The 15,778-nt window shown below is 39.1% G+C and overlaps 1 protein-coding gene across 4 annotated transcripts in view; it reads left to right on the forward strand.

Annotated features, from left to right (window-relative positions):
- Nucleotides 1-14,348, forward strand: part of mcm9 (minichromosome maintenance 9 homologous recombination repair factor) — a 56,040-nt gene extending 41,692 nt beyond the window's left edge. For all 4 annotated transcript variants that reach the window (XM_043684404.1, XM_043684399.1, XM_043684394.1 and 1 more), the window contains exons 9-13: nt 2,439-2,641; nt 2,782-2,985; nt 7,637-7,719; nt 8,346-8,491; nt 12,732-14,348. In XM_043684404.1, the coding sequence (XP_043540339.1) occupies nt 2,439-2,641; nt 2,782-2,985; nt 7,637-7,719; nt 8,346-8,491; nt 12,732-14,244 (2,149 nt within the window). In that variant the 3' untranslated portion in view covers nt 14,245-14,348. The remainder of the gene's footprint in view (nt 1-2,438; nt 2,642-2,781; nt 2,986-7,636; nt 7,720-8,345; nt 8,492-12,731) is intronic.
- Nucleotides 14,349-15,778: the final 1,430 nt, after the last annotated feature.

Raw genomic sequence — 15,778 nt, forward strand, 5'->3', positions numbered from 1 at the left:
ATTAGCATCCTGAAACTGCTTTCCTTATCCCAACTCTGCCTTCTTCTAGTTAGCCAATCCTTTATCCATGCTAATACACTACCTCTATCACCATGGGGGTCTTAATTACTTAAGTAGCGTTCTGAAAATCCAAATATATTATATCCACTGCTTCCTGTTTATCTATTCTGCTTGTTACCTCCTCTTCATGAAGCCATGCTGACTCTGCCTAATTGTATTATGTATTACTAAATCTGAAAGCAAGTGGCCATGAACAATAAATGCAGCCTTGCCTATATCTGAGGACAAGTCAAAATCAAGCCTTTTCCCTTCTGCTTGTCTGAAGTGTGCTGCATTTCCCTGTAGCATTATTGATGACTTTTAAAACTGGGAATATTGGAAGCACTCCATCCATAATTTGATTAAAATAAGCCTCTATTACGTGTGCAGGAGGTAAAACTCAGCTACAAACTCCTCTGTCCAACTGCTTGTCCACTTTTTGAAGCTTGATGAATCAACATCTTGTACAGACATCTGTCCTGAAGAAGAGTCAGATTAGAATCAAAATATTCAATGTTTCCTTCTTTACAGATGTTGCCAAATGTGCTGCATTTCTCTAGCGTTCTCTGCATTTGTTTCAGATCTCCAGCATCCGTAGTATTTTGCTTTTATTCTAGTATGGCACAGCACTGGCAAGACTAAAACCATTCTCCCATCTGCTAAACTCCCATCAGAAGTTTTGCATCTTAGCCCTTCCCAAGTCACACCTCCCTTTCTGGATGCTATCTGGTTGAATATCATTTGCACAACCTCTGCACCAAGTTAACTTTGTGCTATATTCAAGCCCATGTTCAGTGTCTGGCCTACTTCATCTTCACCCCAACTCTCGGCCTTTACCACATCCAAGCAAAACTTTTCAAACATTCTTGTTAGTTTTCCAAGCTTCAAGTATCCAGCATTCTCACAGCAATACCCTATGTTGAGTCTTGCATGCCTTTCACTCCTGTTCCCCCAAATCTTGATGCTTTCCAGTTCATCATTTGCAAATTCTGAACTTGTTCCCATTCTACTATTGGAGTCTATTCCAGCTCCAGATTCCTGCTTCTATCCTCTGCTTTCTGGATTCTGAGACACTATAGCTTTGTCCTTCCTCCTCTCCACTATTAGTTGCAGTGTGTTTAATCCTGGCACTGCAGGTGACTTCCTAATGTAAACCTTTACTCTTACTTCGTTTCTCCTTGCACTCATAAATATTCTTCAGAACCTAGCTCTTTGATTCTAACTTAGGGGACTGTCTGATTCAACTCTCTACTTCTATGCACGTTGCCCCTTAAATTGTGAAGGCCCTTTTAGGAGGGTCTCTACACCTTGCTGTAATTTTAACAGATATGTTTTAGAATAGGTTGGTTAAATATTATTTCTATTGTTACCAGAACATGATATATCTTGGATGTTAAATTTATTTCTTCCCGATGCTGGCCAGTAATGCAGATGGGACATTATGGGCCAGATTGTCACCTTCTAGGGGGGAATAGGGAGTTGGGAGATTCGGCCAGGTAGTTCATGTCTGCAATGTTTTCAAAATGGTTAAAGTTCGAAATTATATATTTTCACAATGGTGCTGACCCATGTTGGTACAGCAGTGTGCATGCTGTCCCACACTAATGAAAAATTTTAGAGCTAGAAATGAGGGCAGAAATCTCTGATTCAAATTCCAACCACCATTTGTGAAGTCAACCCAACAGTATTAAGAGGGGATCATAGTCATAGAATCATACAGTTTAGAAACAGACCCTTCAATCCAACTAGTCCATGTCAACCATGTTCCCAAATAAACTAGTCTCCCCTGTCTGCTTTTGACCTATATCTATGTAAACCTCTCTTATTCATGAATTTATCCAAATATCTTTTAAATGTTGAAACTGTACCTGCATCTACTATTTCCTTTGGAAGTTCGTTCTGCATACTAACCACTCTCTGTGTTTAAAAGAAAAGTTGCCACCATGTCCTTTTTAAATTTTTCTCTTCTCACCTTAAAAATATACCCCCGAGTTTTGAAGTCCCCACCTTAGGGAAAAGATCTTTGCTATTCACCTTATCTATGCCCCTCATAATTTTATAAACCTCTATAAGGTTATTATCACCCCTCACCTCCTACACTCCAGTGAAATAAGTCCCAGCCTTTGTAACTCAAGCCTTCCGGCAACATTCTGGTAAATCTGTTTTTGAACCCTATCAAGTTTAATCATATCCAGAATGGGAGAATCCAGTCTATTAATTCCATATGTGAAGCTCTATATAAATAAAGGATTGTTGCTATATTTTTAACTTCCAAGAAATGAACTGGGGATGTAAATATAAATTCTATTAGAACTGTACTGAAATGCGTGAACAGAACTTTGTCCACATGTAAAATTAACACAGCAGATTTTTACTGACCTTACTTTCTCCACATTTAGTCTAGTATGCAAGTTGAATACAAGAACAACTATACTTGCAGCTACAAATCCAAAAGGTCAGTATGACCCTGATGAATCCATTACTGTAAATACAGCAATTGCCAGTCCACTTCTGAGCAGATTTGATCTTGTATTGGTACTCCTGGATACTAAAAATGAAGAATGGGACAAAGTCATAGCTTCTTTCATTCTGGAAAATAAAGGTCTGGAAAACTATTATTCTTCTTTTCTCAAATTTACTTAATATGCTTGCAGTAACATTTTCATAGTTTAAACAAACACTTGAAGTTTGGATTGAATTATGTCTTACAGCAATATATCTTATGTTTATAAAATTATTTAGCTTCCCCAACAATCTCTGAGAAATTGTGGAGTATGGAGAAAATGAAAATTTATTTTTGTCTCATCAAAACTTTACAACCTAAGATTTCTGGCGAAGCAAATAAAATCCTTGTGAAGTATTACCAAGTACAGCGTCAAAGCGGGTTTAGAAATGCAGCGAGGACTACAATACGCATGCTTGAGAGCTTGATCCGTTTAGCTGAAGGTAAGATTCTTTTGGATTTTCCGTCACCAACTTGGGTTTATTAGGTATGCAGATAGCTTTTTCTGAATAGTTTTTCACATACCCATTCATATAAATACAGCTGTATAACCAACAGATCCTTTCACCACTGTTCCTGCCAGACTGGCTGAATTTCTCCAGCATGCTGTGTTTAGTATCATAGAGGTCGACAGCATGGAAACAGGACCTTCGACCCAACTTGCTCATGCCGACCAGTTTTCACAATTAAAACTAGTCCTATTTGCCTGCGTTTGGTCCATATCCCTCTACCTATCCCATCCAGATACCTGTCCAAATAATACTTAAATGACGAAATTGTACTCTCATCCATCACTACATCTGGCAATCCGTACCAGGCACTCACCATCCTCTGTGGAAAAAATTGTCCTCTGGACCCTTTTGTATCTCTCCCGTCCCACCTTAAACCTATGCCTTCTAGTTTTAGATTTCCCTACGATGGGGTAAATCTGTTGGCTGTCTATCTTTATCTACGCCTCTCATGATTTTATAGACCTTTATACGTTACTTCTCAATCTACCATGCTCCAGGGAAAGAAGTCCCAGCCTATCCAACTTCTCCTTATAACTCAAACCTTCCAGTCCAGGTAGCATTGTGGTAAATTTTTTCAGCACTCTTTCCAGTTTAATAATATCCTTTCTATTTCAGATTTCCAGTATCTGCAATATTTTGTTTCTATTTCAGTAATTGGCTGTACTTTTGAAATGCTTGTGAGGTACAGTTGTTCCTCTGCATGTATCTGGCAATGACTTGTTCACACTGCTGGAAAGATTATTAACATCACAGTATTTGTGAAACCTGCTGATTGCTTCACTGTTAAATCCCAGATATAAAATTATTTTGAAAACATTGGAGTCATGACAACTTTTCATGCAGAAGCCTTTTTTCTCCCAGCATTAAATTTAGGTGTCATTTCATTTTAGAAAATACACCTTGTTTTGGGCAAACTCAGCAGGTCTGCCAGCATCTGTGGAGAGAGGAACAAGAGTTGTCATATGACTGTTCTTCAGACTCAGAACACAGGTTTTGTTTCTCTTTCCACAAATGCTGCCAGACCTGTTGAGTTTCTCTAGCATTCTGTGAGTTTGTTTCAGATTTCCAGCATTTGCAGTATTTTGCTTTTATTTGTTTGGGTCATTTTTTTGGTAAAATGTGCAGCAGGTTTGTAGTGAAGATCTAATTATTGAAGAAAGGCTTTAGCCCCTTGAACATTGCTTCTCATAATATTTTGCTTTGCCATAGTGTAGTGGGTAAGATCACAACTCTATATTGGACCATCAAAATCTCATTAGCAACTATTCCTTGTGTCATGTTCTGTGTGGTGCTGCTATGTGATACCACTGTTACTCATATTGCAATCCTTTTTGGATTACAATTGCATGCACAATGTATTAACTATAAAAATCACAAACTTCCCATGTTATTCAATGCTGAAAAGCCCTGGAACCACACTTTTGCACATGCTGGCCATGCCTGCATCAGCAGCTCAAAGACAGACCACATCTAATTTTGCAAGCAGAGCATTTCATTAAGTTAAGTGGGCTGATAGCACATAGGAAAGCTGAGGCAGTTGACATGTAACACGTGGCTGTGGAGCACAAAGTTGACGGAATTAACAGGTGCAGCCTCCTGGTAAAGGGAAAGCTTTGGTTATGACAAAGTGATCATTCGTTTAGGCTTTTTCACTGGTGAACTATGGTGTCAGCATGGTTCAATGGTAGTACTTTCTGAGTCTAGATCAATACCAACTACATGTGGCTTAGGCTGACACTTGAGAGCTCCTTTGAAATGCCCTGTATGTTAACTTATTTTTCATGTATTCATAGGTTGTGGGCATTACTGGCTCGGCCAGCACTTATTACCCAGCCCTATCTCACAGGGGCAGTTAAGAGGCAACACAATTGTTGTGGTTCTGAGTCACACATGAACCAGACTAGATAATGATGGCAGATTTCCTTCCCTAAAGGGCATTAGTGAACCACATGGGTTCCAAGACTATCGACAGTAGTCACATAGTCACCCCGTTTCCAGATTTTTATTGAATTTACGTTTTGTCATCTGCTAAGGTGGAATTCAAACCCTGGTCACTATAACAGTCTGAGGTTCTGGGTTACTAGCCCAGTGACATTGCCACTGTGGGAACTGCCTCCTATAGTGTGTGATGATGCTGCTCCTATAACACGATTGTGTTGTCCTTGGTTTTGTTTTCAAAAGCATTGTACGAGGCAGTGTTGATGCTTTGGATGGGTTTTAGGGCCAGTTTGTTTATAGCTAACAGATACTGCCTCAGGCAAGAGGCTTTCAAGTTTAAAACAAATTGTACAATGAAAGGGGAGTGGCCAGTTCTCCCAGATCAGCTTGACTCTGGTTTTGGTTTGGTTTGGTTTGGTTTTTAGCAGTCTAGCTATTCACTGGAAGCAGTCAGTTGGCCTGACGTTGCTGGTTAAAGAAACAGCTACATGGAAGAGGGTGTTCCATGATGAATCTCTCTGCCATCTCTCTCTCTCTCCTGTAAGACCCTGTATTTGATTTTACCTTCTGTGCTAAGGGGTGTTTATGGGGGATTGTTGCAGGAATTTGGAATAGCATCATTAAGTTGGGATAGTCTGTTCGGTTTTCGGATAGGTTAAGTTATTCTGTATTCTGCTTTCTTTTGTTTGTGTTTCATTCGGTAATCTTGTAAATAAATTCTGTTCTGTTTAAAACGGAGAAGTTTGACCAGTGGCATCCCTCCTGGATTATCACTGTACACCTGCTTAAAACAACTAGCAAAGTTAGGGTTCACAGTTAGGTTTTATGGGGGGGTCTGGCTTGGTCCATAACCTGTGTGTCCACGTAAAGGAACAGCATGATGACGTGAATAGAATGTCTAAGGGAATGACATTGGAGGAAATTAGAAAAACCAAAAATAAGGGCCAACAAAGGGAACCCTGCTACATTATAAAATGTGGGAGGTTTTCTTGTTGCGTAAGAACAAAATTACTCATCATCCCTTTCACATTTAAACCAATTAGATTTAAACTGTTTCTTAATGTGGACGTTCTGCAGTATCATTGAAATTTGTGCAACAAAGTGTTTAGAACTGTATTAACAATGCCTAATTGCCCTTGAGAAAGTAGTGGTGAACCTGCTTCTTAAACTACTGAAGCCTATACTCTCTCAATTCTGTTAGGGAAATGTGGAATTTGGATCCTGTTTGATTGTGTTTCCATTCAAGGTAATGGATGTTGAGAGTTGGGGGTTGTGACTGAAGACGCCATATCATGTGATTTGAATTACATCCTCCCAATAGTAGACTGGTGATGGTGAGAATAGGTGTTTAATCAGTGGATTCTATGCTGCTTAAGAGGATTACTCTGCATTCAGCAGTTTGTAGCTCTGAGTGTAATGGTCGCTATACCGATATAAGCAGGAGACTATGCCATCACACTTCTGCCATCTGTCTTTCCACTGGTGGAGAATCTTTGAGGAGTCAGAAGGTAAGCCACTTGCCACAGAATACCAACTTCTGACATGATCTACTAGACGTGAAATCTAAGTGGCTCATCCAGCTGCGGCTGCAGCCAGTGGACAGCATCTGCACGGCCAGGAAATTGATGGTTCTTTGGTAATGGAAGTGCCATTGAAATCAAAGGAATGTAATTTGGTTCTTGCTGAACCTGACCATTGCCTAGTCTTTGTCTGCTGCGAATGTTACTTAACAGTTACATATCCAAACGTAATATTTTTGCTAAATCATTGACTACTTCATTCCCTCATTTTGCTTGTGATTTTTATTGCCATTCCAATAGTACATGAACCACATGGAGATTGTAGCTCTGTAAGAACGGTAACACTGCTATAAGATTAAATAAATCACTGAAATAAGATTAAATTACGCTCACCTGCTGCACATGTTACTGAATTCCAGAAAATGCTCCTATATTTTTATCGTGCTATCTGTTGCTTATAAGGCAGCGAAATTTTACTTTCAGGTTACCTCCTTGAACTAAGGTGGGACTAATAATCTGTATGAACCTTTAATTGTGAAAATAATGTTTCTAAGATAACATAGATAAAAGGGAAAATAAGAAACAAATCTGAATTGGCTTACAACTGAGAAAACTCTCCCTCAACTGTATTCATGGAATGGTGAGTACAATTTGAAACAAATGCAGAGAATGCTGGAGAAACTCTGCAGGTCTGGCATTATCTGTGGTGAGAGAAACTGAGTGAATGCTTCAAGTCCATTATGACATCTTCAAAACTGGATAAGAATGAGGATAATTTGAATGGCTTCTCATTGTTACAGAAGGATATATTCAGATAGATCAAGTGATTCATAATTTATGTTCCAATATAGCAAAACTTGTGGGAATCTGTCAAGTTGCCAAAAAAGGCAATGAAAGCCTAGCAGGCTTTTTAAAAATTGGTTAATTTGCCAATTAATAAAGGATGATTTCTCTGTGTTTTCATGTTCTTTACAAATAGGATTCTGATTTAATTATGCATAATAGAAAGATTTACAAATCATAATTGTTTGCTGGTATACTTAAGCAATGCAAGTTCAATTAGTTTGTATAGAAATTATGATCTGTTTTCTTTTGCATGTTTTTTAAAAAAAAATGTTTTTCAGCTCATGCAAGGCTGATGTTTAGAGATACAGTAACCATTGAAGATGCCATCACAGTGATCTCTGTAATGGAGTCTTCCATGCAGGTATGCATTTATTCTGAAGAATTAAAACATTTTTACGTAGAGCTGAAAGTAAAAACAATCATTCCACCTAATAGATGCCAAATTGAAAGGTTAGCGCATACCCCGCACATAAATGACATCAAATCCATATTCACTTCAGTAAAATAAAATCATTTTCTTTTAGATCCACTTTTTGTAATGTATAGTTGATAAATGCATTTTCATGTTGAATAAGATACATGTAAGGATTACATAAGATTACTGAATTCAGAGCCAATGGATTATTTTGATAAACCACACACTGCTTAGACAGGGAGATTGATTTAGATGGTGCATGTAGACTAAACCTTACTGAAAGAGGACAGATTTAAAGAGTTAATGGTCCCATATAGTATACATAAAGTTCATAGGTCTAGGTTAACTCAGTTAGTTGGTGGAGTGTGATACAGAATGACTGCAACATTGTGGCTTCAGACCCTGTGCCAGCTGTGGCCATGCATGCATCTTCACTTTACCCCATGCTAGTGAAGTGGCCAAATTGACTGTCTTTGTGAAGAGGGAGAAATACCTGTGGTCCCGTAAAACTGTGGCTAGTTGAATGGATGTATGTTCATATTGTTAAAGGTTCTGCTGATTTTCATTTCCAGGGAGGTGCTCTACTTGGTGGTGTGAATGCATTGCATACTTCCTTTCCAGAAAATCCAAAAGAGCAATACAAAATGCAATGTGAACTATTGCTCGAAAGGTTGGGCCTAAATGATATTCTCCATCAAGAACTCCAAAGGCTTGACAGGTAATGTATCCACTCAGTCCAGGGGTGGCTGAGCAACATGACTAAGATTTATAGAGTCATAGAGATGTACAGCATGGAAACAGACCCAACTCATCCATGCCGACCAGATATCCCAATCCAATCTGGTCCCACCTGCCAGCACCCGGCCCATATCCCTCCAAACTCTTCCTACTCATATACCCATCCAGATGCCTTTTAAATGTTACAATTGTCCTAGTCTCTACCACTTCCTCTGGCAGCTCATTCCATACCCGTACCACCCTCTATGTGAAAAAGTTGCCCCATATGTCTCCCCTTCACCCTAAACCTATACCCTCTAGTTCTAAACACCCCAACCCCAGGGAAAAGACTTTGTCTATTTATCCTATCCATGCCCCTCATAATTTTGTAAACCTCTATAAGGTCACCCCTCAGCCTCTGACGTTCCAGGGAGAACAGCCCCAGCCTGTTCAGCCTTTCCCAATAGCTCAAATCCTCCAACGTTGACAAGATCCTTGTAAGTCTTTTCTGAACCCTTTCAAGTTTCACAATATCCTTCCAATAGGAAGGAGACCAAAATTACATGCAATATTCCAACAGTGGCCCAACCAATGTCCTGTACAGCCACAACATGACGTCCCAACTCCTGTACTCAGTACTCTGACCAATAAAGGAAAGCATACCAAATAATGCCTTCACCTATCCTATCTACCTGCAACTCCACTTTCAAGGAGCTATGAACCTGCACTCCCTAAGACCTAACCATTAAGTGTATAAGTCCTGCTAAGATTTGCCTTTCCCAAAATGCAGCACCTCGCATTGATCTAAAATAAATTCCATCTGCCACTTCTCAGCCCATTGGCCTATTCTGATCAAGATCCCGTTGTAATATGAGGTAACCTTCTTCGCTGTCCACTACACCCTCAATTTTGGTGTTATCTCCAAACTTACTAACTATACCTCTTAAGCTCACATCCAAATCATTTGTATAAATGACGAAAAGTAGTGGACCTAGTACCAATCCTTTTGGTACTTCATGGGTCACAGACCTCCAGTCTGAAAAACAACCCTCCATCACCAACCTCTGTCTTCTACCTTTGAGCCAGTTCTGTATCCAAATAGCTAGTTCTCCCTGTATTCCATGTGATTAACCTTGCTAATCAATCTCCCATGGGAAACCTTGTTGAACCCCTTACTGAAGTCCATATAGATCATGTCCACTGCTCTGCCCTCATCAATCCTCTTTGCTACTTCTTCAAAAAATGTAATCAAGTTTGTGAGACATGATTTGCCATGCTGACTATCCCTAATCAGTCCTTGCCTTTCCAAATACATCTACATCCCGTCCCTCAGGATTCCTTCCAACAACTTGCCTATCACTGATGTCAAGCTCACTGGTCTATAGTTCCCTGGCTTGTCCTTACCACCTTTCTTAGACAGTGGCACCACATTAGCCAACCTCCAGTCTTCTGACACCTCAGCTGTGACTATCGATGATAAAAATATCTCAGCAAGGGACCCAGCAATCACTTCCCTCACTTCCCACAGAGTTCGAGGGCACTCCTGATCAGGTCCTGGGGATTTATCCACCTTTATGCGTTTCAAGACATCCAGCACTTCCTCCTCCTGTAATATGAACATTTTTCAAGATGTCACCATCTATTTCCCTACATTCTATATCTTCCACAGTAAACACTGATGCAAAATACCCATTTAGTATCTCCCCCATCTCCTGTGGCTCCACACAAAGGCCGCCTTGCTGATGTTTGAGGGGCCCTATTCTTTCCCTAGTTACCCTTTTGTCCTTAATGTATTTGCCAAAGCTATCTCATGTCCCCTTTTTACCCTCCTGATTTCCCTCTTAAGTCTACTCCTACTTTCTTTATACTCTTCCAAGGATTCACTCAATCAATCCTGTCTATACTTGACATATGCTTCCTTCTTTTTCTTAACCAAAACCTCAATTTCTTTAGTCATCAAGCATTCCCTATACCTACCAGCCTTTCCTTTCACCCGATCAGGAATATACTGTCTGTGGACTCTCGATATCTCATTTCTGAAGGCTTCCCATTTTCCAGCCATCCCTTTACCTGTGAGCATCTGGCTCCAGTCAGTTTTTGAAAGTTCTTGCCTAATACCATCAAAATTGGCCTTTCTCTAATTTAAAACTTCAACTTTTAGATCTGGTCTATCCTTTTCCATCACTATTTTAAAACGAATAGAATTATGGTCGCTGGCCCCAAAGTGCTCCCCCACTGACACCTCAGTCACCTGCCCTGCCTTATTTCCCAAGAGTTGGTCAAGTTTTGCACCTTCTCTAGTAGGTACATCCACATCCTGAATCAGAAAATTTCCTTGTACATACTTAGCAAATTCCTCTCCATCTAAATCCTTAACACTATGACAGTCCCAGTCTATGTTTGAAAAGTTAAACTCCCCTACCATAACCACCCTATTATTCTTACAGGTAACTGAGATCTCCTTACAAATCTGTTTCTCAGTTTCCCTCTGACTATTTGGAGGTCTATAATACAGTCCCAATAAGGTGATCATCCCATTCTTATTTCTCAGTTCAACCCAAATAACTTCCCCGGATGTATTTCTGGGAATATCCTCCCTCAGTACAGCTGTAATGCTATCCCTTATCAAAAATGCAACTCCCCCTCCTCTCTTGTCTCCCTTTCTATCCTTCCTGTAGCATTTGTATCCTGCAACATTACGCTGCCTGTCCTGTCCATCCCTGGAGCCACGTTTCTGTAATTGCTATGATATCCCAGTCCCATGTTCCTAACCATGCCCTGAGTTCATCCTGCTGCTCCACAGTGCCAGAGACCCGGGTTCAATTCCCACCTCAGGCAACTGTCTATGTGGAGTTTGCACATTCTCCCTGTGTCTGCGTGGGTTTCCTCCGCGTGCTCCGGTTTCCTCCCGCGGTCCAAAAATCTACAGGTTAGGTGAATTGGCCAAGCTAAATTGCCCATAGTGTTAGGTGAAGGGGTAAATGTAGGGGAATGGGTCTGGGTGGGTTGCTGTTCGGAGGGTTGGTGTGGACTTGTTGGGCCAAAGGGCCTGTTTCCACTCTGTAAATAATCTAATCTAATCTCTTACCTTTCCTGGAGTTAACCCATCGTTGTGACTTTATCTGCAACTTTTCTTCCTTCCTATAACTGCCATCCAGCACACCTGCCTTGCTCTTGTAAATTCCCCATTGCCTCTAAATGTTGATCCAACTGATCCATTTGATCTTTATCCATTTAGCAAATATTTAGATATATAGCTTTGCATTTAAAAATAAGGACAATTAACCAATATCCCTCTAATAGACATTGTCAGAGGAAGGTCTGTTAACTGCTAAACTCGTGAGATTAACAACTTTATTTATGACCTATAGCACTGATAAAACGTCATAAAACTATTGTAACCAGAATAGAAACTGCTTCAGAATCAAAGAGCAAAATACATATCAATATCTTGAATTCGCTTTACTTTTTTCATTTTTCATCTCTTACTAGGGTTGCACATAGAATGTTAATACATAAAAACATAGAACATAACTTCACAATTCACCACCAGAGAATGTCCTGAGTAACTTGAGCAGTTTGTTGAGGTCTTCAGCATTTACATGGGGAGTTTCTATGCTGTCCTCAAAAGAAGCCATGCAGTTAATACTATATTACTTTAAACTGGTCAGTGAGCAATTTGGTAAAACAAAGCTTTCTTTTGGGGAATAATGTCATCAAAAATATTTGATCTGCATAATAAAATTTGAAGGATTATTTTAATCTACAGCAAAAGGAGAAAATGGGCAGTAATAGATTGACCGCCTCACCAGATTACCCTTCATGTTTACTGGTGGCCAGTCTGCTCACTTATTAGGAGACAGGATGGACTGCAGATGCTGGAAGTTAGAGTCAATAGATCTGAAGCTTGGTCAGATAGTATCCAAGGAGCTGTATGATTTGCTGTGCTCTTCCTGCTGCTCAGTTATGCCACCTACTGACCGTTGCATTCAGCCACTTGCAGTTGATATGGAAATTACAACAAATATATCAAGAAAACTAGGTTGATCATTATTATATCTCTCCCGCGGCTTACTTTTTCAATTGAGAAGATCATCAGTTTAACTCAATGCTTTAAATTCTACTTAAATTCGAGTTAAAGAGGGAAGTCCTAGTTTTGATTGCATATTAATTTATTCTAATGCAGTTTTGATTTTGTTGTACCTGTTGATGTTTTTATGACAATATGAATGTTTTCTCAGTGTTCAAAATGAAAAAGGGCACCATCTACCTCCTGGATGTACAAACTCAAGTGACAAAATTGATCAGTTTTCGGATTCAACAAGTGATGAAGTGAAGCCCAGTTCCGTTCAAGATGAACAATCCAATGGTGGTCTGACCTGGTTTGTTAATTTTCAAAGTGAAAGTCGTGACATGGTGTCAAAGGAAGATGAAGTGGTACAGAATAAATCTGCCACACAAAACGTACCATCAGAGAATTCTTATCAAAGTCTTTTTCCTGATTTAGGTGTCCATTCACCGCTAACAAAAAATCTAGAGGGGGTTGCAACAAGTGTTAACACTCCAGATGTGATTTTACCACCTGGAAGGTCTTGCAATCCAGATCATGTGAAGTTTGTTGGTTCAGATCCCAAAAATTCAAAGACTGACAAAACAGCTTGCACTGACTCCTCAGAACGACCGACAAATGCTAAGATTTCTGCTTCTTCAAATTCGTCTTGTTCTGCTGTCACAGTGCACACATCAAAAAAGCTTCGTGCTTCCCGGATTTCACAGAGTGGAATGTTGTACAAAAGTGGCAAAATGTTTAGCGAAAGTCACTCAACTAATTTAAGTGAAACTGGTGAATTTTCTAATCTGGCCAGCATTTATTCAGATAACTTGTGTATGTCAAATAGTGATGAGTTAGGCCAAGAGCCTTCACATGGAATGCAGCCTGCACCAAATAAGTCAAGTCATCCATATGGAACAAAGAATGCGGTGCAGGACAGTGAAACCACTCCCCAGGAATCTCCAACTAATGGGAATTCCGGCTGTCTGTTGACCAAACTGAAAACATTTGCATTCATACCAAAGCAGAAGCTAAGACATTTAATTGGAGATAATTCTGCTTCGGAATCATTGCTGCAATCTGAAATTGCAGAAGTTGGGGTATTAAATACTGAATTGATGTACACTTCAGAACTAGCAGCACCACCCAGAACTGATGGAAAAAACACCCAAGCAGGACATGTTCGTACCACTAAAAGTAAATCTGCGCACAAAATCAAAACCAAAGAACTGCCTGTTGTACACTGCAGTAAAACTCAGCCATCCCTCAAATTACAGAAACCTTTAAGTACCACAGATGAGGTGCAAAATTTGACACTGAATAAATCAAAAAGTCCACTCTCTACAGAACCTCACACAGACCAACAACCTAGCCATAGTTCAGCTATAACTAGTCAGGTGAAAGTGGCCTCCAGTACGTTAGCAAAACTTGCAAGTTTCTCTTTTAGTTCACCTTCTGAGAAGAAAACCAAAAATGACACCATAGAAAAGAAGGCAACTATTGAGCAGCTGAACAGTGTGACACAAAAGGCAGATGCTGACTCTTCAGCATCATCTAGAAAAAGGAAGACTTTTGGATTAACATCAGCTGGCACTATGACCAGTGTTATGAGCAAATACCTCTTTTCCACTGATGAGTTGGAAGACGATAGTGTTCTGGACTATGATTGGGATGAAGAAGCAAAGAAAAAACCCAGAACATAATTGATATTTTTCAGAGATGTACTTCAATGGTTCCTCTTTACAAGTGTATACATAGGTTGATCATAAGGTGAAACAATCAGGCCTTCAGAATTACGGGGTTTTTTTAAAAAAAGACAAGACAAGTTAATTCACTGAGTTATTTCACTGAGTTAAATCTAACGTTAGACCAACCTATTGAATATTGCTAGCGGACTGTTGAGCCACGGGCACATTTTATGAATGTTCTGTTATTCTCCTTGTGTGCTTTCGATGTGTAAAGCCATGAATTCTAATGTGAAATTTTCAAAGAGGCAACGGAAATGAGCTTAGTTGATTCAATCCATGATTGTGGTTGAATATGAACTGCACCAGAAAAAGTTGCAAATATGATGTTACAATCGAGATTTTTTTTACCTCAAACTTTATTTTGGTAACAAGTCAGTCAGCTGCATTTAGTTATTTTTTGTAACTGTGTACATTTTATGCTTAAGAGTTTTAAATGAAATAAATAGCCCTTTTTGGTACTTGGTGATGGTAAAGAAACCAAAAATATCTATTAAAAGAACACATGATTACAGGCTGAAGTGGTGCACTTTGTCATATTGCATTCTCACTGTAATATATAATTAGCTGATTTTGTTTGATTGATCTCAGAACAAGCTATATGTAATTACCTCTGAGGAACTGTCATAGCATCTCTTTCCTCCGGAGAATTTCTGGTAAATTACCCAATTCATTGCAGATATACACTGTCATTCCATAAACAAAACCCCACAAATCTGAAATAAAAGCTGAAAATATTCTAAATACTCAACAGGCCAACCAACATCTGTCGGGGGTAAAACAGAGTTAAGGTTTCAATGCAAAACTGTACATCTTTTGCCAAAGGAAATATGCTGTTGTATTTATTTTTCCTGTTGTTTGTTGCAGGATTTATTCCAGAATATATTTGCGCTGTTATCATATTATCACCAGAATATAGCATTATTCATTTACTGAAATAATTACTCAGTGCAAAGTTTAAAACAAGTCAATTTGTACTCTTGTTTATAATGAATAAATACATTTCTTTGGATAAGTAAAATATAATCATCACATATGTTTTTCAAAAACAACCCAAATGGTTAAAATGTGAGTATTAGTAATTTTGTTACCAGCTGCTCAAGCATAAAGTTTGTTGCATCGGTGACATTAACTAAGGAACTGTTTTGATGGAGCAATTACTTAATTGTTAACCTGCTGAGTTGTTGTGGTTAAGAAACATTAACAAACTCTGATGATTCACCATCAGTTGTATTTTCGCCTTCAAACATTGTCAAAATGTTGGACACTTGCCACCTTCTCTCAGCTGTTTCCTCACAAAGTTAATAAGCAAATACTTTAACCGAATAAAGGAACAAAACAAGATGTTACTGATAAAAATGGTTGTGGATGAAAATCCAATGGAGATATTTTTGGTTGCATCTCAGCAGCTTTTATGAAAACTCTTTTAAAAAAACATGCTTCCAAACAATTAACTGCAAGATTGCTGGTCATGTGCATTTTGATTGAGTTG

The sequence above is a fragment of the Chiloscyllium plagiosum genome, chromosome 3, assembly GCF_004010195.1.
Source record: "Chiloscyllium plagiosum isolate BGI_BamShark_2017 chromosome 3, ASM401019v2, whole genome shotgun sequence".
NCBI classification, from domain to species: Eukaryota; Metazoa; Chordata; class Chondrichthyes; order Orectolobiformes; family Hemiscylliidae; genus Chiloscyllium; species Chiloscyllium plagiosum.